Raw genomic sequence first — 23821 nt, forward strand, 5'->3', positions numbered from 1 at the left:
AGAAGCCAGCGATCACGACTGCCGGCCTCTGCTCTCACCCAGCTCTCCTTATGGGGTCAAGTCTCTCATAGTCCTTCTCTAGAATGCACTGAGTTTCTCAACATGGAAGGGGTTGGCTCTCTGGCACCTCGGAGGTGACCAACAAGCTCTCCAGGCCAAGAGCAGGGCTCCACCCCTGTTGAGTCTGCAAATCCTTCACAAAGGTGCATTGAAGGAGACGTGTGTCCTTTCATTCACCAATTGGTAATTTGTGCCAAAAGTTAACGATGCGGGACACTGTCAGAAGTTTGAGTTTCTTGTCTTAAAAGCAGCCGAAAGCCATCTCTCCACAATGGGGGCCCATGGCCTAGTGGTGTCACTGCCACTACTTCACTCCCGCTAAGACTATACGAAGTGCAGAAGTGCAGAGCTCAGCATGCCCACAGATGGGTGCTGGGGGCAGGGCAGGTCCAACCTGGGATCCCAGATGGTCATCCTCCAAGGTTTCCAAAGCCTCTCAGCGCGTCTTCTCTTCTCCATCTGGGCCATATTCTTCATCTGTGGCCTGCTGGGTCTAACCTGTCTAAAACCTGGCTGTGGATGCCAGCTGTGGTGCTCATGGCACTGTGGAAAGTACCGGCAACTATCTCAGCTCCGAGAAGTTATAAATGCCTTCCCAAGTCCTTCAGATTTAGTAACTTATCTTCAGAATATCCACGTGACACAGTGGAGGGTATGTAATATTATCTTTTTATGAAAGTTCATATAAAAAGGCATCAATAACTAATCAGTCTCTTAGAAAAACAACCAAGGATGATTTCTTGCTCAGTGTTTCATGTTTGGTACAGATAATGAAGCCCTGCACAGCTGGATGAAGGAGATGCACACAGCACGGTCCATACCTTCAGGAGCATACAAGATAATTCGGTAGATTATACTGACGCACTGCGAGATACGAACGGTTGAGTGAGTGCTCATCACTGGCAAGGCCAGTTGACTTCCGTTCAATATCCATTCTCGTCTTCATTCTTACTGGGAGAACGTTGATTTTGCTTGGGTGGCAGTGTGCCCTGTTAAATTACTCACCCACCCACACTCCCTTGCAGCATGTGGAGGCCAGGTGTCTGGGTTGCCCAAGAAGACATAACTGGAACTTTACAGCAGGGTGTTTCTGGGAAAGCTAGTGTTTTCACGGTGAGAAGAAACGACTCAGTCTTCACACATCTTTTGCCCTTTGCCCTCTCCCTTGGTCCTGCCTGAAACATGGGCAGAATGCCCCAGCAGTTGTCATTTTATTATAAGGAAGAAAGTCACATACTAAGGAAACGGGAGTAGAGGAAATAATTCCTTGGAAGACCTACCTCCAGACTCCTTGCTATATGAAAAAATATGCCCCCCTGTGCCCCAACACTGCAGATTCGGTTGTTAAGAAGTAAAAATGACAAACTTCTATAAAGCATTGGTCTGGGTTCATCAAGCACATTCATATATATCGCATCAGATTTCAGGCTCACAGAGACCCTGAAAAGAACTAGCCCCATTACATAGCTGGAGAGACTGAGGCCTGGAGTACTCATGGAAGTGACTTGTCCCTAAGTCACGGAGCTGGGGCTTAAACTCAGCTCTTCTGACATCCAATGCAATGTCCTTCCCTCTAAAAACCAGATTCACGATACTGTGAGCCCGAAGCCAAAACGATGTGCATTTACTGACACTGACAGTGCAATTTAAGCTAGTGACTTGGCCGCAGGAGGCTGTAGCCCCAGGTCAAGCTCTGACTTGCAATGTTTCCTCAACAGGCATACAAATTAAAGCATTAAAAAAAAAAAAGAGGTCTTGAACTTCTGTTCATTCTCGTTTTGGTGTAAACAGTAAAAACCAATGCCTTCCTTTAACGACCTCGATGCGAACTTTAATTTTTTTTTTTTTGGTTGCGTTGGGTCTTCATTGCTGGGCGCAGGCTTTTCTCTAATTGTGGCGGGCAGGGGCCACTCTTCATTGAGGTGAGCGGGCTTCTCATGGCAGTGGCTTCTCTTGCTGCGGAGCACGGGCTCTAGCAGGCTTCAGCAGTTGTGGCACATGGGCTTCCGTAGTTGTGGCTCACAGGCTCTAGAGCACAGGCTCAGTAGTTGTGGCGCACGGGCTTAGTTGCTCCGTGGCATGTGGGATCTTCCCGGACCAGGGCTCGAACCCGTGTCCCCTGCATTGGCAGGCGGATTCTTAACCACTGTGCCACCAGGGAAGTCCCAAATTTTATATTTTATTTAGGTTTTTATTATCTTCAGAATTACTAAATTACTGTCAAAACCAAAATAAAACAAAACAGGATTTTATCACATTATTTTCACCACAAAAGCTAGTTTTTATAAAATGAGAACAAAAAAACCTGTAAGTAGCTTTGTTTACATGTTTAATGGCTGCTGTTTATTCCGTAAATAGAGCACAATTATTCCTTCCTTCTAGTTATTTCCCCTTTAAAATTTACTGCATATGTGTAATAAATATGTGGTCCAAGAAAGGCTTTTCTGCAAGGAAACGTGGCTGAGATTTGAGGCTGGCTGGATCAACATGGAAGCACCTGCCTGCTCCTCTGGGAGGCCGTTTGGTTATCAGTATGCGTGACGCAGGCCCCAGCTCAGGAACGGGTGTGGCAATGGCCCCTGTACCACTCTGCCTGGTACAGGGTGCATATGGGGTAATTTATCCCAGCAGACGCTGGCACAGTAAGGAAAACTGCCCTTTGGTATTCTTCTCAAATTTGCATGGACCAGCAGGGAACGCCAGGCTGCAAAGAGCTGGCCCCTATGCGCCAGAGCCTCAGGATGCGGAGACAGGAGGAAAAGAGGCTCCTTTCAATGACCTCTTCAGTCTGTTTCCATGGCGATGGCTCCGGAAGCGGGTCAGAACTTTCTCAGTGGAAACAAACAGTGGCTCCCATTCACCATCACCCAAGCCACGCCGGCCACACTGGCCGCTGTGCCATCTGGACACAGAGGAACCTGGGGAGGGATGCGGCGTCCAGGGCTGCTGCCAGCCTTTCTTCTGTCAGCTGTTGGGAAGGGAGCAGGGGAGTCAGTGAAGCTGCCTCCGAAGGCCAAAGCTGGAAGAGCCGCGGGCATGCCGGGCCCTTCCTGGCCGCCTGATCACGTGCTGGAGGAACAGGGACCAACCACCTTCTAGGACAGGGGTGTGGGAGCCACCTGCCAGCCCTATGTCTCCTGGCTGGCAGCACAAAGGATCAGGTCCTTTCCACAGTAACCACTGACACAGTCTTTCTTTCTTTTTTTTTTTTTTTTGCAGTACGCGGGCCTCTCACTGTTGTGGCCTCTCCCGTTGCAGAGCACAGGCTCCGGACGCGCAGGCTCCGCGGCCATGGCTCACGGGCCCAGCCGCTCCGCGGCACGAACCCGTGTGCCCTGCATCGGCAGGCGGACTCTCAACCACTGCGCCACCAGGGAAGCCCTCTTTTGTTTTTTTTTCACTTTTAATTCCTTCAAGACACAGCTGATGAAAAACTTTTGGATGTTATAAATACTATGAAAATGGGAACTCAAGCTTTCCTATCTTCTCAGATCTCATTTTTTTAATTGAGGTACAATTGACGTATAACCTTATATTAGTTTCAGGCGTACGACACAGTGATATATTTGTATATATTGTGCAATCATCACCACAGTAAGTCTAGTTAACACCCGCCACCATTCAGATCTCATTTTTAGATCCCCACACATCTCCTTTGTCACATCCTCGTGCCCTCCACATTCAAAGCCATTAAGGGGCTGCCGACTCCTCCCTGAACTTTGTAGTTCTGCTGGCTGGTCTCACTTTGCTCTCAGATTGCTTCACATCCTTCCTCCTTCTGATTCTGTGGCTTTATCTGAAGTGACGCACGAGCACCTGCTAGAGATGATTCGGACACCAGGCAGCACTGCCAGGGACACCATGATGATAACTGACGTCCACCAGTGTCATCTGAGCGGCCCCGGGATCCACTGGTGACTGAGGTGTGGAGAAGAAGCACAAAGCTTCAATCCAACTGACGAGAAACAGGTTTTGGCAGAGTTTGTAAAGCCAAGCTGCTGCTTGAGAACCTCCTGAGAAACTTGTTACAGGCTCCAGAGTTCCACGTTTGGAGAATCCAATTCATTGGGCCTGGGCGGGGCCCGAGGGTCTGTCTTCAACAAGCTCTCCAGCTGACTGTGCCTCGCGGATGTGCTTGGAACCACTGCTGTAACCCGGTAGAAAATGAGAAACGCGTTCCCCATCCTTCCTTCTCCACCCCCTCCTTGTATCCTTCTACTCCACCACCTCCAAAATATGGAAAGCAGTACTGCCCGCGAGGTTTTCAGAAGAGAATACAGAATACACTAAGCTAAAACAAGCAGCCGATATGCTTCAAGCGTTATCCTGACTGTGAGGTTTTATTTGGACAAAGCTTTTAGAGAAGGTCGGGGCGGGGTTGAGCCTTGACTCGGGGAGCTGTGGTGGGTCTGCAGTCCATCACCTTAGCTCAGCTGGACTACGTTTCCCTGATCCCCTCCCCCAACTGGGTCAGCGTGGGCCACGTGAGATGTTTCACGTGAGGTGCGCAAAGCAGAAGCGGCGTGGTAGCTGTTTTCTTTCTGGGCTTCAGGGTCAGTGCAGGGCACGAGGCCCTGCTGAGGCCAACACATGTCGTCACGTGTCCCCTGGGTCACCGAGTGGCAGGGCAGCAGCTGGGCTGCAGTGCTCGCATTCCTGCCCAGTCTCCTCCTCGGGGTCTCCGATCCTGGGCCTGTGGCTTGTTTCCCTCCCGGGGAAGGACGCCAGCCCCTCCTGCAGGTTCCTGACATTGGAGCTTGCTGGGCGGTAGTGAAGATGACTGGGTTTCAGTCCACCCTTGCAGGCGGCAATCTGTCCTCTTTCCTCACTTTCCCACATCATTTCTGCCCCAAGTGCCAGTCCTGCGGACTTCAGGCCACATCACCGGACAAAGAGGGAGCAGCCTCCACAGACACGTGAGGTCAAAATGCTATCACGACGTGATCCTAAGGTCTGCTTCTCCAACAGAACCCTGACTGACGGGGAATTTATGTGGCTCTCGGCCCCGCCCCTCCCTGCAGGGGTGGGCGGTCCCTCCTCCTCCAGTCCCTCGGCACTGTGCACACAGGGTATCCTATCACTGTGTCTTGTCTTCTTCGGGGTGTCAGAGGACGGCGACCTTTCCTATCCTGTCCATCGTTCCAGGGCCTAGCATATTCGTCCATACAGCCGAAACATGAAACGTGCTTATTCAATGAAACTTCACTAGAGGCCTAGCCCATCCCTCGTCTTCCCTAAGTGCATCCATCCTTGTGTGGTCCTGGTGGTGGAGTCTATGATAAAGGCCTGGCGCTGGCAGATAAACAGATCTGGATTGGAATTCCACCACTGCCTCAACCAGGGTTTGGACTCGTGATCTTGGTGTGTCACTTAGTCTTTCTAAACCTCCGTTTCCTTAACTGCCAGCTACCATCTACATGATAGTTTTGTTAGGAGGATTCCCACACACAAGTTGTAGGTATGGGTCCTCCCTTATTCCTGCTAGGAAAGGAATGCTATTTATTTACTGATAGCCCCCTTCTCCCCGGCCCCGTGTCCTGGTCACCTCTCCTGCAGGACAGACAATCATCAGTGGCCACCTCTGCGTGCTCAATACCTCCTGCAGTCGCTCGATGCAGCCCAGGCACGTGGACTCAAGCTGGGCTGGGTCAGCTGGAGGCTCCCTCACCAGACGGAGCTCGGGGCCACAGAGTTTTCAGAGGGAAACAGCTGAGGTGGAGGATTCTGGCACAGCTGCTCTTACTTGGAGCCCCTGCGTCCTGGAATGTTGAGCCCCTCAAGTATGCTGCGCGATGGAACACACACGTGTGCGGCCCACACAAACACATATTTCAGCACGCTGCGACCGCACGGGCTCTGTGAAAGCGGTGGTTGTCTCCCAGCCCTCCCCCACCCTCCTATCTTCGGGGCGTTGAAAGGACAGGAAAGCTCATGGGGGAGAGGCGCACTGTAAGTGACCGTGGCCACTACGAGCTGCGTGTCTGGCACCGTCTACTGAGACGCAGGACGGAAACCACAGGTGCAAGCACCCTACCTTCTGCAGCTGGGGAGAGAACGGCACCTACCTAGGCAGGCACGGCACTGGGTATGTCACACAACCACCCTCGGAAGGAGCTTTTATCCTGCACGTTTTATCGATTAGGAACCCGAGGCTTGGAGCATTTAAATCCCACAACTAGCAGAGCTTACATTCAGGCTCAGGTTCTGTCCAACACCAAAGCTGACATGAGCGACAGCGAACGCGGAGAGTCCGCGCAACGCTGGCCGGTGCCCGGCGTGCTTCGGAATGGGTCAGAAAATGAGCGATGGTCCAGGCTAGAAGGAACCCGGAGACCCCCTGACTCAGACTCACTGCCGTGTCACTGGGAGCTGAAGCCTGGAGGGGTGACAATCACAGACAGACTGGAAGCCCAGCCCCTGGTCAGTGACCTTGCCCTCATGTCCACAGCCCTGGCAGATGGCTACTGCTCAACTGATGAAAGCAGAGGAATACAGAATACATGTGCTGACGCCTGGCTCTAAATGCTTAAAGCAAAGGAACACAGAATACACGTGCTGATGCCTGGCTCTTCGCGCAGCCTACTTATCTTCTGAAACTTAAGTTTGCTGTCTGCCTGTCTCACCTCGCCCCCTCCTCCCTGTGAGCTCCAAGGACCAGACACTGGGGGCCCGAGTCGCCTTTGGTGCTGCTCTAATGGGCCACGAGTGCTCATCTCCCTTTCCTGGGGGGGACAGTGGGGACACACCCACCTGAACCGGGCAGAACCGACTTGTGAGCCATTCTGAAGAACGTGCCTCCACAAGGCTGCTGCACTCCCCACACGTGCTCTTTCCCCACGGGAAAGTAGTGGTGTTCCCCTCCACACCCCACAGCTCTGCCACAAACAGGATGTGGAAACGGGATGCATTAGTCTCCGCTCCGGGGGACATGGCTTGACCTGGATTTCCCAGCAAACTCGCAGGCCTCCTCAGCAATTCTCACTGACTCTGGTCTGTTCCCAAGGACGACTGATAACCAATCACCGGGCTTCTAGAGCTCACGTTTACCAATGAGAAGGAGAGCCCCGCCCGTCACACAGGAGTCCACGTGACCACAGGCCTCAGCCCCTGCCCTCAGGGGGCTTCCACAGACGGATGAAGCCCGAGCCCCTCTCCTCAAGCCCAGGCGCTGGGGACGAGCTGACTGAGGAAGAGGTCCCACTTCAAAAAGAACTTCTGAAATTTCTTACACATTTCAGGAATTCTTTTTGAATTGACAAAAATACTCCAAAACTGACTGTGGTGACAGTCGCAAAACCCCTGCGAATATACATTCTAAAACCCACTGACTTGCATACTTTTTAACAGGTGAGTTGTACGGTATGTGAACTATATCTCAATAAATCTGTTACTGAGAATAAAATAAAACAAGTGTCCTTTCCCAACAAAATTGCAGGTTTAAAACATTTTCAGGATTTTTAAAATGAATATTTTGTGTGCTTCTCCACACCATACCTTTATCTGGAGATGGTATGTGGAGCCCAACTTGAACAAGACTGCAGAATGGAATCGGGTGCGAAGGGGAGGGGCAGCTCTTAGAAAGAGAGCTGGGGATCTGTGGAAACTACCATTCTCTCCACTACATGTTTATTAAAACGCTTTTAACAGGTGTCTTTTTAATCCTAATATTCACGAGCAGAAAGCACTGACTTCATATGACACTGCTGTCATTTTAGGGAGACACTGGCATATGCTAGCTAACAGGTGAGACCAAAGTAGGTCTTCTGTAATTCCGGTCCTGGAGATAATCCAGTTTTAATCTTACTTCCAAGTACTGGGGGCATTTAATACATTTGATGCAAGTATTTCATGAGCACTTGCTCTATGCAAACCACTGTTCTGAATATTAAAGAAAATCCAAAGAGAGGAAGAGAATGAGTTCATGGCCTCAAGGAGCCCACGATCATGCTGGGTTGGGTGGGATTAGAAAAGTGCACAAGGGGCTAGAGCCAGGGGCAAGGGCATGAGCTTGGGTCAGACGGAACAGACAGTGACAACAGACAAGATTGTTGAGCGCCTATTAGATGCTTGATAGCTGACTGAGGCCAGTACTGTAATGGTTATCCTTTTTATAGTTGTGGAATCTGTAGATATGAAGGTAAGTCACCCGCCAAGAGCTTGAAGAGTTGGAAGAAAGCACCTGGCTATGAACCCAGGGAATCTTGCTTTCAGGCCAGGCATCTTAACCCCAAGGCTATAACGGCACTTCGACCAGATTAGGATTTTTGTCTCTTGCTCTGGGACCTTAGGCAAGGTACTTATCCTCAAAAATAGTACGTATCTCAATGAGTTCATGAAAAATTAAATGATAACCTACAATAAAAGTGACTAGCACCAGCGCCCAATACACATAAATAACCCAAGAAGCAGTGCTATAATGTTGACAACCATGATGATGATGATACACGTGACAGTACATTAAGAGACATCAAATCCACACAACATTGCTATTGGATTCCAAGAGGTGGAAAGAACACAGCCGGCGACGGGACTGAGAAAGTATTCAAGGAGAAGCAGTCCTTAAAACAGGACTTAAAAGAAGGAAATGCTTTCAAGGCAGGAACTCCAGACAACCCAGGAGGCGTTTGGAAACAAGAGCATCCCCTGGGTCTGGAACTGGGTCATGTGGCTGGGAAACTGGGAGATGCAGCAGTAAAGATGAGCTGGTGCTCTATGGGGGGGAGGGGGGAGGAGGAGGCGGCGGGGGGCGGGTTTTGATCACAAAGGTGAAAACCTGCAGAGATCCTAAGTTCTAAGTGTCCCTGAGGGGATCTCAGCATCCTCTCAGTGTGACGGGACCTAATCGCCTAACTGTACTTTAGGGGGTACCTTCCTGGATGCTCTTTTCCAGTTCATGAGAAGAGTGTTAAGGGTCTCACCTGGAGTAGTGAAGATGAAAAGGAGGGGAGCAAGGGCAAGTTATAGAAGTAGAGGGAGCAACAAGATTTGGCAGTCAGGTTCTGGAATCATGGAAGAAGAACGGGAATAAGATGTAAAGGTTTGGCCTTCCCTGGTGGCGCAGTGGTTGAGAGTCCGCCTGCCGATGCAGGGGACGCGGGTTCGTGCCCCGGTCCGGGAAGATCCCACATGCCACGAAGCGGCTGGGCCCGTGAGCCATGGCCGCTGAGCCTGCGCGTCCGGAGCCTGTGCTCTGCAATAGGAGAGGCCACAACAGTGAGAGGCCCACATACTGCAAAAAATAAAAAAATAAGACTGCAAACAGGCAGGTCACCAGATGGGGGGATGGTGCAGAGGGAGAGGCGTAGATTTGACGTGGATGCCCAAGACAGTAGTTCAAAGCCACGGGTGGGGTAGGTATCTTGGGAGAACTTGCAGGCTGGATGAAAGGTCCAGGAGAACAACCAGAGTAAGGGGTGGACAGGGAAGAAGGGAGCTGCCAAGAGTGGGCATAAAGTGAGGGGGAAGAAACTGGAAACCACAAAGTCATGGACACTAAGGGCGGAGAGAGCAGCGTGACCAAAGGGAAAATCAGTGCCAAATGTAACAAGCATCTGCGAGGGGGAGGGGCCTCGGACCTTGGAAAGAGCATCTCAGCAGGGAAGGAAGAGGAGAGTCCAGCTTTAAGGGAAAAGTTTAGCAACTAGGAGGGGAGAGAAATGGAATTATGCTTTGGGATGATGGAGAGATTCTCATGGGGTGGAGAAGAAGTGGCATGTACCAGTGTGCACTCACCCACCCAGTCACGCATGTATCCAACATTACTGAAAGCCTTTTATGTAAAAGACCCTGGCCTTAGCGTGGGAGTTGACACACTCACACACACACACACACACACACAGTCACCACAGAAGAGCACCCACAAATGCAGTCCACTGCAACAGCAGCAGGAGAGCTCAGGGGTTACAGAGTCCAGCAGCGGGACGCTTCACCTCCATCTGCAAATCAGGGAAGAATTCTGGGAGAGGCAAGACCAGAGCTGAGCTTTTAAGGTTGAATGGAAGCATTTCCCTGGCGGTCCAGTGGTTAAGACTCGGCGCTTCCAATGCAGGGGTCCCACATGCTACACAGCCAAAAATAATAAAAATAAGGTTGAATAGAGCTTGCGCAGGTAAGGGGGGTGGGGAGGACGGTGAGAGTAGGGGACAGGGCACCCCACCAGAAGAGCTACAACCAAGAGGCTCAGTGTCCGCGGGAGAATATGGCCCGTCTGAGAGATTGCAGGAGCTCCACCCACCTGGAGCAGGTGGAGGGAGGAGGCATCCAGGCAGGAAGAGGGTGGATGATGGGACGCAAGCAATCCGGAGAGTAGGCAGCAGGTGACACGGCGGGGGGGGGTGGGGTGGGGGGGGGTGGGGGTGGGGGGAGTGGGGGGAATGGACCAAAGGGGACACATGAATTCCTGCTGGGGCTTGTTCCCTGGAGTCTAGAGGAAAGAAGAGGGGAAGACAGATTTTTGAGGGGGAAAAAAGGAAAGCTGACACCTTCCAAAGAGTCACCAGGACTTCGCTGGCGGTCCAATGGTTGGGACTCCACACTTCCAATGCAGGGAGCGCGGGTTTGATCCGTGGTCGGTGAACTAAGATCCCACGTGCCATGTGGCACGGCCACAGAAAGAGTCACCAGCTTGCCAGATGAAACAGTTCCGCGAGTGAGGCAAAGCCAAAGGGAATAAAGGCTTGCACAGAATATTTATAAACTCTATTCATTTTATCCGACCACAGAACACAGCTCCCTCCCTTTTATTATATCTTCCTCTTCCATCGTGCTACTATATTTTTGGGGCTTTTTCACCACAGGTAATGAAAGAAAGGGAAACTAAATCAGAATTTTCAACTCTAGTGAAAGACTTAGTAGAAAAGAGTTTATAAATATTGGCTAAGGTGAAGTTTTGAGATTTATTTTGGACCTTCCTGCCTCTATAGATAAATGAGAGACCAGGCTTATATAAGAATAAAACTTGTTCCTACTTCCGAGGGAAACCAAAGTGGAGGTTTTAACGGCTGCTATTTACATAGTGTTCATGAACTCAGCTCACCTCTCACCTCTCTATCTGCATAAGCAATACAACTACAGGTACTTTGGAATTAGACCTTAGTGGTTAGGAGCATGAATTCTTAAGTGGGAGCCACTCTGGGATCTGTCACATATTAGCTGTGTCGACTTGGGCAATTTATCAACCTCTCTGTGCCTCAGTTTCTGCATTTGTCAATGGGAATAAGAGCACCCAGAACAGTGCCCTGTGCTCACAGCTGGTGCTCTGGGAACAGATGCTGCATGAAGAAATAAGCAGGGTAAAGTGGAGTGTGTCACACAGGGTTTCTAGGACAGCTCTGTATGGGAAGTGCCTTTGGCTTTCCGCCCTTTCACCTTCTTCCCTTTACCCTGCTTCTCCTTCCCTGCTGGAAGATGCAGCAGCATTTTAAAACCAGAAGGAGGGAAAGGGAAAGAAGGGAAAGGGCAAGGGCAAGGGCAAGGGCAGTCTGAGTTCCTGAAGGCTTGCTTGAGCCACAGTGCCAGCCCTGGACCTACCCATGAACAAGAATGTATCTAGTGAAACTTGTATTAGTTTATGCCGCTATTTGTCGGGTTTTCTGTTACCTGTAACTAAACTTTGTTGACTGAAGAAAAACATACAACATAAAAGTTGCAAGTTAAGTTTTATTTGGAGATCTTACTGAAGACTATAGCCCAGGGGACAGCCTCTCAGAGAGCTCTGAGGAACGGATCCTAAGAGACAAGGGAGGAACCAGGATATATAGGATTTTTTTTTTTTTTTTTGGCTGAGAAAAAAACACATAGTTGAACATCAAAAGATTACTACTAATCACCAAAAAAACCCCAGACATTTCAAGTTAATTATTTTAGTGGCTTTCTATGTATGAGAAGATGCAAGAATCTGGGCTCACTGAAACTATTCCTTAGGTATGCATCTTAACTAATAGGGCCAGGATCCAAAGCACAGAATGTCTCCTGGTTTTTCTCCATACAGAGTTCCCTGGGGTGGGAGGCACTGCCGTGGCTGACGGCTCCATCCTTACAGAACTGGGATGGAGGTACCACATTCCCTGCCCACACCCACTCTGAATAGGTACAGTTACAAAGATGTTTTCCAACAAAAACGGCTTGCTCTCAGTTACTCCTGAGTAACAAAAATTTTAACTAACATTCACCTTTTCAACCAGTCACACAAATCCAAGATTGGTGTAATAAGGTGGATAGTCTCATCAATAGGCAATGCAAATAGATATAAATAGAAGAGGTTCAAATTAAAGCTCCTTTGGCCTCCTTTATTATATTTTCAGTGAAAGCATATGGAGGGCCCACGGACTGTAAGAAAATCAGGATGAATGGGGACTCTGTCACACTGGGAAGGGGGCTGGGAGGGGGGCGGCTGGCAGGTCCATTCCCTCCCTCCCTCCCTCTCTCTCTCCATCCATCCCTCCGTCCATCCCTGCTTTCACCATGCAGGCTCTGCACATCTAGACGCCAGATGGGCCAAGCCAAATAGAGCCCAAGCAGCCCCCTACTTGTCAGGCTACCCAGGTGCTGTCAGGTCAGGTGTATTAGAATTCTCACTGCTGGTCCCCCAACAAAACCCACCTCCTGCGTGTTTTCTTGCCAGAGTTATATTCCTGTAACTTAAAACTTTAAACCTTGTGAAATGCAAAGTACTACTGGGAGAGGTGATGTATTTTTTAGAAAACAGACATTTGCATCATAATTAATGCCTAATACTTTTCTTACAACAGGTTTAACTGGGGGAGAAGGGAGGGCAGGGGTGCTGAGGTCCCTGAGACCACTGTGGGGAGAGGGGGGACTGGATCCGGAAGGGCCCATCAACCTCTCAGCTCCCCTGTTACCTGCTGCCATCATCTATGCCTCTGCTTCTAAGGCGGTGCTGCTCTTGGATTTGTCCACTTTTGTTTACTGAGTTTTCCTGCCTTTTGAATAAAAAGGAGAAGAAACCATCTGCCAATAAAACAACACTGCAGACTCAGAAGGATATTCTGGTTGGCAGATACTCTGCAGACACTCACCAGACACAACCAACTCGTTTGCTAGGTCGTCCTCCAGGGCTTGCAAAGTTACCAGCAAGGATTTTCACTTGAAGAATAGCAGGATTTTGCATTTCAAAGTACTTGCATTTTCAAGTAGAAAAATACAAATAATTCAATATAAATACTACATCAAACCTACTCAGATTATAATCTGACCTTGAGCGTCCAGGGTGATACCTCATGTTTAAAAAGACAAAAAAAAAAAAAAAAAAAAAAAAACTTTGGAAGATTTAAATCTAAAATAATCATCAATTTCAGAATAAGTATCACCATTTTGCAGCCATCACAGTAAAAACTGATTCAGGCAAGAATCATTAAAAGAATCTAAAACCATTAGGTAAAAATTTAATGAGGAACAAGACATTTACATAGTCTCAGATTACCTCCCCACAGAATATTTGTTAATTACAAGAGAAAAGTGTAACTTCTTAGAAGAAACCTGACAGACATCACTCTAACCAAAAGATCAGAATTAATATCACCAACGATGGGACAAACTGACATCATGATGTAATGCACTGTGGAGGCCACAGCACCAGAAATGCATTACCTGAATCTTAAAAAAAACAAGAAACAAAAAAAAACCCAGATCAAGAAACATTTCACGAGACACCTAGCCTACACTCTCAAAAAATATCACGAAGAAAAGCCAAGAAAACCTTTCAGATTAAATGTGCAAGAGACATGACATGTAAATGCCATGAGTAATTTTTTTTCAAGTGCTGGATTGAAAAAAAAATGCTGTAAGAATTATTATTGCAACAACTAGAGAAACTTGAATATTAACTGTATATTAGGAAGATCACTATTAAATTTTTTAATTTGGTAATTATATTGTGGTTCTCTGTAAGATTGTCCTTGTCTTAAGAGATACATGCTAAAGTATTTAGGAGTGAGGGTCATGAGGTCTGCAACTTAGTGAAGTAACCGTAAAAATTAATGATATTACATAAGTGTGTGTACGTGTGTAGAAGAGAGAGACCAAGCATGCAGATTGGTGAGTCTAAGTAAAAGTTATATGGGAGTTCATCACACAATTCTTGTAACCTTTCTGTAAGTTAAAAAACTTTTCAAAAAGTTTTTTATTTTAATTAAAAAAAAAAGTGTCATTGTTTTCGAAAACCATTTAAAGGGAAGTGGAGGATGAAATGGACTGAAATTTTCAAATTCTTTAGAAACAACTAAATTTAAATAAACTTTAATTTAACAGAAGCAGAGCGGTAGTATTACAGATGGGAGGTTGGGGCTTGTCAGCAGCTGTGTGTGTGTGTGTGTGTGTGTGTGTGTGTGTGTCTTTGTGTGTGTGTGTGTGTGTCTCAAAATTGTTAACCTCAGGAGGCTGTCAGTCTTTCTCTGGGCCACAAGCGTCATGCCACATTTTACTAAGTGGAGGTTATAAACACAGAAAGAATGACTACCCACAATTGAGGGGAAGGAGAAATACCCAGCCTAAATAAGATTAGTACAAATTTGGTGACCTGGTGAGTCACTTCCTCTTAGGAGGAAAGGCAAACATCTCTTGCCCATTGAAATACTCAGAGAGTCTGAGAGATCACCTGAGTTCTCAGCCTGAATCCTGCCATTTACGTAGCAAACCACGTCAGAAAAGCCCACAGCCCCTTCACTCAGTGTTTCTGCCCACACTCGGTTCAACACCACCGTCGTACCTCCAATTTCAAAATCAATGTCAACTCAGCTCTCTTGGCTATTTCAGCCTCCCTGCTACTAAGTTCCTGGGAGAATACATGCAACTAAGACAAAGGAAATTCCTATTTACTGCACATTTACCTTCCAACCTTGAGTGGGCAATGGCCTTGGTTTTCTTTTGCTCATCACCCCTAACGTTCCTCAGGCCTGATCCAAAGCTGCTTAGTGAGAACTGAAGCTTTGGCACACAGCAGCCTTCCCTCCTGGAAGCCGCGTCTGTACCAGCAGCGCACACACGTGGATGGATTACGCAGAGCTGTGCTGTAAAGCACACACACGCTCGCCTAACGTGTGCTTTTCATTCCAGAAATACTTGATGCCTAAACCACTTCTACGCCTCTCTTGGCCTGAAACAGTATGAGTGGCTCTGTGCCAGAGGAAGTGTCTGTTTAAAGATGTGGACTTTCTCAAAAGTTCTTTACCTCAGAAAATCATAAATAGAACATTCTACCATAATTATGATAGAATAAAGTAGAAGAGGGAAAGGTTATAGGGGAAAAAAAATTTGCTTTGTTTTGTTTTTAACTGGCCAAAAAGAAATACTGGAAATATAAGATGTAACATAGAATTATCTTCCATGAGAGTAAAAATTACAGGGTCCAAGTTAGGGCAAGGAGGCAAACATACTACCTTTAACAGGAAAGGGTAGTGAGCCTTTGTAATCTCTGTCGCAAGCATTTATATCTGTTTATATCTGTTTTAAGGTCACCCACCAAAGCAAGGTTCATAGAGGGTACTGTAATCACTGTTTTATTCTGGAATGTTTTCTATTTTTGTACCTTGCTTCTTTATGACTTTCATCCTATATCAAAAACCAGTGTAAAAGAAGAAACCCATTCTGGTTGACTTAGCTGTCCTTTCCTTTTCTCCACGCTCACTTTCAGATAGTTAAGCTCACTTACCATAAGGAGTATAAAATCAATTAATGCTTTGCAGAACCCTCTGCATCACCAATTGAATTACGAAACACACTCATCCATCTACACACACACACACACACACACACACACACACACACACCCCCACCATGTAAGGAAAATGACACCAAGCTCTGTAGTACATACACAATATTATGATCACCCATTTCATGTCCCTCAGGATGGACCTAAAAGACACCTTAGAAATTCTGCTCCTGGACAGAAGGAAGAAAACTTACTTTCTTTCCACTTCTGGTGTTGACACGGTGCTACTGAAGCCCAGTGACTCCTAGGAGAGAAGATTCACAGTGTCAGTGCAGGCAGAACAGCAGGCTTCATCTGATTTGTACATAATACCACTTAAAAAAAAAAAAAAAAAGGACAGAAGCAAAAATAGATGATTAAAGTCACTGTGCTTACTTCGATCTGGGACCGCAGCTGAAGTGACGTTGGGCTGGCTTCGGGTTTCTCCTAAAACAGAACAGATGCTGGTTTAATGAGACTTCCAAACGTGGCACACACCAGAAGACAAATAGTTGTGTAAGAAGAGATGGGGGGATTTGGAAAATGCTAGGGTACGGTGGGAATAGATGGAGGAGATAAACAGATTTTCTGGAAAAACTATTTTTAAAATAAGAGCCATACCCTTTTAAAATTGAACTGTTTTCCAAACTTCATCACTTGACACTGTTGATAATTTTACTGCAGAAGAAAAAAGCACAATCTAACTGAAGGGTACTAACAGTTAATGGTGAAATGATGCTCTGTATGTGATTAGACCATCATCAGGACACAGAATTTACTATGATCCATTTGTGCCATACAGTCATGAAGAAGAGGCAGAGGACTCAGACAATTTTAGAGACAAAGTCGTAGAGTATAACACGCATTTTATGGTTTTTTAAAAAAACTGTATCTCCTTTGAAAGAAAAAAAAAGAGAGATAAACCTGTTACCTGTGATAAAAAATAATATATTGAAATAAGCTTTGACAACAAAACAGGATAATTACACTATTAGAAGTGTTAGAATATGCCGTAAGAAAATGAGAGTTATACTAGTAAATAGAGCACAGAGCACCGCACTGATAACTTTTCTTAAGTAGAGAAAAATTTTAAATCTAAACAGCTGCTAAAGCGGAGGTTCGCATCAAAGTGTCATCCAAGTCCAGGGTGGTCCCCGGCTGACCAGCAAGTCCTAAGCAGGATGATGGGCAGTTTTAGAGGAAGGAGTAATATCACTAATGTTGTACAAGTTTGAACTATCAGATTAATTGTGAGTGTTTCAATAATCCTATTGGGTTCTTAATGATTGCTATCTTCTTCACGACTGTATGTGCACTATATGAAGACTGTTTTGTTGGTCTCAGCTAACATTCAGGAAATGGGGGCAGATCATCCAAATTACGAATTCTCACTTGCATCTAATTGTTCATTTTTTTTCAGGTTGCTTAATTCATCATTAGCACAACTGCAAATCTAGATCAATAGTTTAAAACTTAGCAATGAAACAGTAACGTAAGTGTAACTCGGAGTGAAAGTATAAATGTAAACAAGGTAACAGGAATACAAATTTCCAGTACAAATAAAGAAATTAAAATGAATGTGTTGGGGTGATTAAATCTGAGAACAGGATGATTCTTCAACACTGAAAAAGTGTTTAATGGACTGGCAACCCACTCACCTCCAGTCCCAGGACCTTATTTGTTATGAAAAAATATCAGAGTGGGTGTGAAGCCCCAATGAACTTCTCTTTGGTTAACATCCTCCTGGTTTTTATTGCCACCTTTGTTTATAATGATCAAATTTATATTCTGTCGCAAAACAATGTATGGAAATGTTTGAGTTACATTCCAAGTCCAATTGGTATGATGTCAGACTCAACTGCAATCAACAAAGGGGATATGTATTTCAGAGGTTCTTGGTGCTTAGAAAACAATCACGATGCCCTGATACCTAACCTCTTAGCATTATGGCATAGAGAAATTTACAAACTTAAACAGCAGGAGGTAAGCAAAGGTACAGCTTGCAATTTTTTCATCTTAAGTCTTCCTGTTCAGGAGTCGGTATGGAAGCCTCGGCATTCTGACACACTCTATTAGTTCCTCTGAAATGGTCCCTCTAACCCCCAACTCCATAACCATCAACACAAAGTAACTGATTCGACTCTCTTCCCCTCCTCTGTTCTTAACTTTCTTCATACTCTGAGTCTCTACATTACTCGGTAACGTAGACCATGATAGGAAATTACCTGCTTTTATTGTACATTTTTATCTGCACTTTTCTAATAAATCTTATTTATTGAGTGTATCACTTGTTACTCCACACCATAAACACAATGTTTACGGTATATTATGCAAAATGTACCCGTTCCTGCATACAAAACTGATGCTTGTTAACAATCATATTAAATGTTCGATGATCTGGAACTAATATTCTAAACAATTCATTTTCACATGTTAGTTTGTCACTTATAATAGACATTTGACTGTGCTGTAGCTACTTAGGAAATTGGTTGGGTGTGTAGTTTGATATACAATGTATTAAAATTCACCCCATTAAAATAACGGACCCAGTTATTGTTTCCATGCAGAACATCTGTTTTACCAGGAACAGGATATGTTTAACAGGAGATCTTGCACAATGATGTTTCTAGTGCTTTTTTTTTTCCCCCAGAACATGCCACAAAATAATGTTGTTCAGAGCAAACATTATTAATTTCCTCTCTCAAGGAGAGATGACCATCATTGTTAAGAGGCATTTCTTAGAGTAAACGTATCCTAAAGTAAAAATATTACACAATTGAGGAGAAGCTTGTAAAATTATCCACTAAGTTAAGGACCCATATGATGTTTGGTGAGAAAACAGAATGGACTATGGGCAAAATTCCATCATTATGACATTGATGGATGTCACATGATATTAATGACAAACATACAAAAGACTATCATTCTATCATGTTCTTGCGAATGTGATGAAACCCATGTGGACCTACCATCTAGCCTAAGAAATGGAACGTTACAAATAAGAGTTAAAGCTAGCAGGTGTTCTGACGTACGTTTGGATAAAACACCTTATGTACAGAGCATGAAACAAATCTTGAAAATATGTCATACACACTTAAGGAAAAAGTACTGGATAACTTTTTATTCTGTTTACCTCTAAAAAAAAATTAGATTTTTTTTCACAGCACAGTGTGAAATGAAAAAGTGTGATAGAGTCAGGCAGAGGAACACCAGTCATGTGTGCAGCAATAAAGGGTATTGCTTATGTAATTCAGAAGGACAGAGTCAGGTCAGAATGGGCAGAGAATTTGCAGCAACATGGATCGATCTAGAGATTATCATACTAAGTGAAGTAAGTCAGACAGAGAAAGTCAAACATCCTATGATATCACTTATATGTGAAATCTAAAAAAAAAAACGATACAAATGAACCTATTTACAAAACAGTAACAGACTCACACAAAGCAAACTTATGGTTATGAAAGGGGGTAGGGGAAGAGGAATAAATTAGGAGTTTGGGATTGACAGATACACACTACTATAAATAAAGTGGATAAAGAAAGTCCTACTGTATAGTACAGGGAACTATATTCAATATCCTGTGATAAACCATAATGGAAAAGATTCTGAAAAAGAATATATATATATATATAAATAACTGAATCACTTTGCCGTACACCCAAAATGAACACATTGTAAATCAACTATACTTCAAGTTTAAAAAATTAAAAGAACTATTGGGGAAAAAAAAAAAAGAATGGGCAGAGAAAGGCTCCTTGACATCCCTCTTCCCTGTCCAGTCCCCAGATTAGGCCAGCCCCTTCTCTGCTCCCAATTCAACCAGTGTAATGAGGGGAAGGGGCAGGAAGTCATGGTTCTGGAGCTCCAGCAGAAGGAAGTCCTGACGAAGGGGGGAGGTAGAGTAAGAAGAATTAAAGAGATACACCTGATTGCCCAGGCACTAACTACTTTATTCTGGGACTAATGGATGGTCTACGATACAATTCCTGATTTCGAAGTCATCACGTTGATGGAAATCATAAAAATTGTGAATACCATCAAAATCACTGAGTATGTATGTATCTTTTGGGCATGTTATGATAAGTGATGATCCCTGAGAAATAAGATTCTTCTGTCTCTCATTAACATATTCTGACTGTTCCAGCTGCTACTGCTGTGTAACAAATCATCCCAAACTTCGTTATATAAACCAACAAGAATTTTGTTTTGCTCACAGATTCTGCAGGTAAGAATTCAGGAAGGGCATGGAAGAAAAGGCTTATCTCTGCTCTATGATGTCTTCCTCAGCTGGGAAGATTCAAAGGGGGCGGGGGGTGACTTGATGGTTGGAGCCATAATCATCAGAAAGCTCACTTACTCCCATGTCTGAAGGCTGATGCTGGCTAACAGCTGGGACTGAAGCAGGAGGTATCAGCTGAACACCTATAGATGGGTGCTTCCAGAGAGAGAATACCAAGAGAACCAGGCAGAAGTGTATTACCTTTTTTTAAGATAAGTTACAATTTATTTTCTTTAATTTTTATTTTATATTGGAGTACAGATTAACAATGTTGTGTTAGTTTCAGGTGTACAGGAAAGTGATTCCATTATCCATACACATATACAAATACACTATCTATAACAGAATCACTTTGCTGTATACCTGAAACTAACACAACATTGTTAATCAACTATACTCCAATATAAAATAAAAATTAAGATAAAATATATAACCAAAAGGGCCTATGTATAGCACAGGGAACTCTCCTCAACATTTTGTAATAACCTAAATGGGAAAAGAATTTGAAAAAGAATAGATATATGTATATGTATTACCTATTATAACATAGCCTCATACAGTGTCACTTCTGCTGGACCCACAAGCCCTTCCGGAGGCAAGAGTCCGAGCCCCACCTCTCACTTGGGGGAGGGTCAAAGTCACATGGTAAGAAGGGCACTGGGATGGGAGGTATCAGTAAGGCTGTTTGGAAACTACAGTCCACCATACTGACTGCCAAGGAGATGGGAGTTCAGGTAAGTTTTTGAAACCAGGAATGAGATGAGACTATTTATTCTTGACAATGTCCTGAAACATTTTTTTGTGATTTTTATAGAGTTTACTCAAGCAGCATATCATGGCAATATATTTCATCCTGAACTTATCACATAAAACAAAAAAGAAGCAGACACAGATACACAGAACAAACTAGTGGTTACCAGTGGAGAGAGGGAAGGGAGGAGGGGCAATAGAGGGGTAGGAGGGAAAAAGAGTTATTAATGGCATTGTATGACATCATGTGTGTGAAACTTTTGAAAAGTGTAAAGCATTATTGAATTTTTTTAAAAGTTGAAGTATCACAGTGTTTTAGGCTACAGTTATTATTTGTCTCTTATTTCAAACTTATTATAGAAAATCTCAAATATACAAAAGGAAGGAGAACAGTATATATAACAACCTCCCAAATGCTTCTTACCTAGCGGCAACAATTTTCTACTCATCAGGATCAACTTTGTTTCATCTATACCTTCACCCATAATTCAGCTCCACCCTTTTACTTTGAAGAAAATCCCACACACCGTATCGTGAAATATCACAATTTTTTCTTTGGCAGGATCTTAGTTCCCCCACCAGGGATCAATCCCGGGCCCCCTGCAGTGAAAGCATGGAGTCTTAACTACTGGACTGCCAGGGAATTCCCTCACAATTTTCAATGTTAAGGTTTAGCTATCAGGGTTTCTTACATCCTAACTGTGGCTCAGTCTTGGGCAAATGGCTCAATTATCAAGAATTCCACTCTTTCCTAGCACTGGAAAACTTTCTTTGGTTACCGCAAAAAAAAAAAAAAAATCACTTTCAACAAACTTAGACATTACATCTAAATGTTGCAAAAGAACATGAAGAAACACACTCCAACTTGAACACCACCACAGAGTTCATTAGAGAAGGACTCACTACTGTTTCCCAGGTATAAATCTATCATCCTAATACTTTTTGAGTATGACATGCTCATTGACTTTGCTCTGGACAGAGTATTCTGAGCAGTATTTTATGAGAAATAACTCCAAACGTTGGTCCATGTTCAATATGGGCATCTAGGGAGCCACACAGCACTGGAAGCTGAGCCTGAACCTGTAACTGTAGGTTAGGGTATCATAACTTAGTTAAAGTTTAAAAAATTTAAAAAGAAAGTGGAGGTATGGAACTTGACCTATGAATTAAACTGCTTATCATTAAGCAACATGGGTATGCCTTAGTTAAGAATGACAAATATCATTAACATTACAAATTCTTAGTGAGTTTGTAAATTACAAACGCTTAAGGAAACCTCCCTAACTTAATGAAGTATTAACAGAGAAAGCCAAAGCAAAATATAAATATTGCCCAACATGGGTGCATGTAAGTATGTGCATAGGAAAAGGTCTGAGAGGATCTACACTTCTATTCTCTTTGCCGCTTTTTACAAGCATGTAATCTTGCATTACCTTTACTATTTCTTTTAACAATGGAAAATCAGCTTAAAAATACAATCTCCAAACCAGACGTACAGTGGTGATAATTTTGCAATTATCATACATACAAATATCACATACAAATATCAAATATTATGTTGTACTCCTGAAACTAACACGATGTTTACCCCTCCTGCTTTTCCAACTGTAAAGTTCGTTTGGCTTTGAGCACTGGCAGCATTGAGGGAGGGACAGATGTGGCAGAGGGTATGTCAGTTATACTTCAATTGTTTTTTTAAGTTGTAATAATAGTATTATAAATAGTCAGAAATGAAGAAAAAAGGTTTTAAAATTAAACAAATTTAAATTTAAAAACATGATTACTTATAATATGATATCATATGATATCACTTATATGTGGAATCTAAAAAAAGATACAAATGAACTTATTTAGAAAACAGAAAGAGACTCACGGACATAGAAAACAAACTTATGGTTACCAAACAGGAAAGATGGAGGTGGTAAATTTGGAGTTTGGGATACAGCTACACAATACTATATATAAAACGGATAGGGACCTGGTGGCGCCAGTGGTTAAGAATCTGCCTGCCAATGCAGGGGACACTGGTTCAATCCCTGGTCCAGGAAGATCCCACTTGTTGCGGAGCAACTAAGCCCGTGTACCACAGCTACAGAGCCCGTGCGCCACGACTACTGAAGCCTGCGTGTCTAGAACCCGTGCTCCGCAACAAGAGAAGCCACCACAATGAGAAGCCCAAGAACCGCAACGAAGAGTAGCCTCCGCTCACCGCAACTAGTGAAAGCCCGCAGGCAGCAACAGACCCAAAGCAGCCAAAAATAAATAAATGTTTAAAAAAAAAAAAGGATAAACAACAAGGTCCTACAGTATAGCACAGGGAACTATATTCAGTATCTTATAATAACCTATAATGGAAAAGAATCTGAAAAAGAATATATATACATACATATATATATAACATATTGAATCACTTTGTTGTACACCTGAAACATTGTAAATCAACTATACTTCGATTTAAACAAAAATAAAAATTATAAAGTTAGTTATAAAAATTAAAAATTTTAAACTGCAATCTCCAGATCCTATATATGTTTTTAAATTATCTACATGTATATGTTTATAAATGTATGAGAAAACATCTGAAAGGATTCCTAAACACCAATGATAGTTCCTGCAAAGGCCACTGTATTTCTGAATTTTTAACATATTTTCCAGCACATATTAATTTTGTATTTTTTAAACATAATAACCATTCTAAAAAATTAAATCTGATAATTTTAGTTTTATCTCAACAATTAAAATTAAAACTTAAGAAATATCAAAACTTAATTTCTCAAATTAGGCCATGCCCTGTTTAAAATTCTTCAAGTGTTAAAAGTTTTAATAACTAGTGTCATAAAGCTAGGCATGAATTTTATGTTTAACAATAAAGGTCCATGATGATTTTAGAGATAATCTCATATTCATAATTTGAATGAAAAAGACTAAACCATAGTATCATACAGTTTTTTTAGAAAGGAATCAGATGACAAAATTATTAGGGGAGAAAACCTCAAATCCATTTCTTATCAACTTGGACAATTTCT

General features: G+C 44.0%; 1 protein-coding gene across 2 annotated transcripts in view; it reads right to left on the reverse strand.

Moving 5' to 3' along the window:
- SASH1 (SAM and SH3 domain containing 1) overlaps positions 1–23821 on the reverse strand; it is a 185967-nt gene that overhangs the window by 82521 nt on the left and 79625 nt on the right. For both annotated transcript variants that reach the window (XM_060029820.1, XM_060029819.1), the window contains exons 3-4: positions 16163–16213; positions 15982–16031 (exon numbers count right to left, since the gene is read on the reverse strand). In XM_060029820.1, coding sequence (XP_059885803.1) covers positions 15982–16031; positions 16163–16213 — 101 coding nt within the window. The remainder of the gene's footprint in view (positions 1–15981; positions 16032–16162; positions 16214–23821) is intronic.

Source organism: Delphinus delphis, chromosome 14 (assembly GCF_949987515.2).
Source record: "Delphinus delphis chromosome 14, mDelDel1.2, whole genome shotgun sequence".
Lineage (NCBI taxonomy): Eukaryota > Metazoa > Chordata > Mammalia > Artiodactyla > Delphinidae > Delphinus > Delphinus delphis.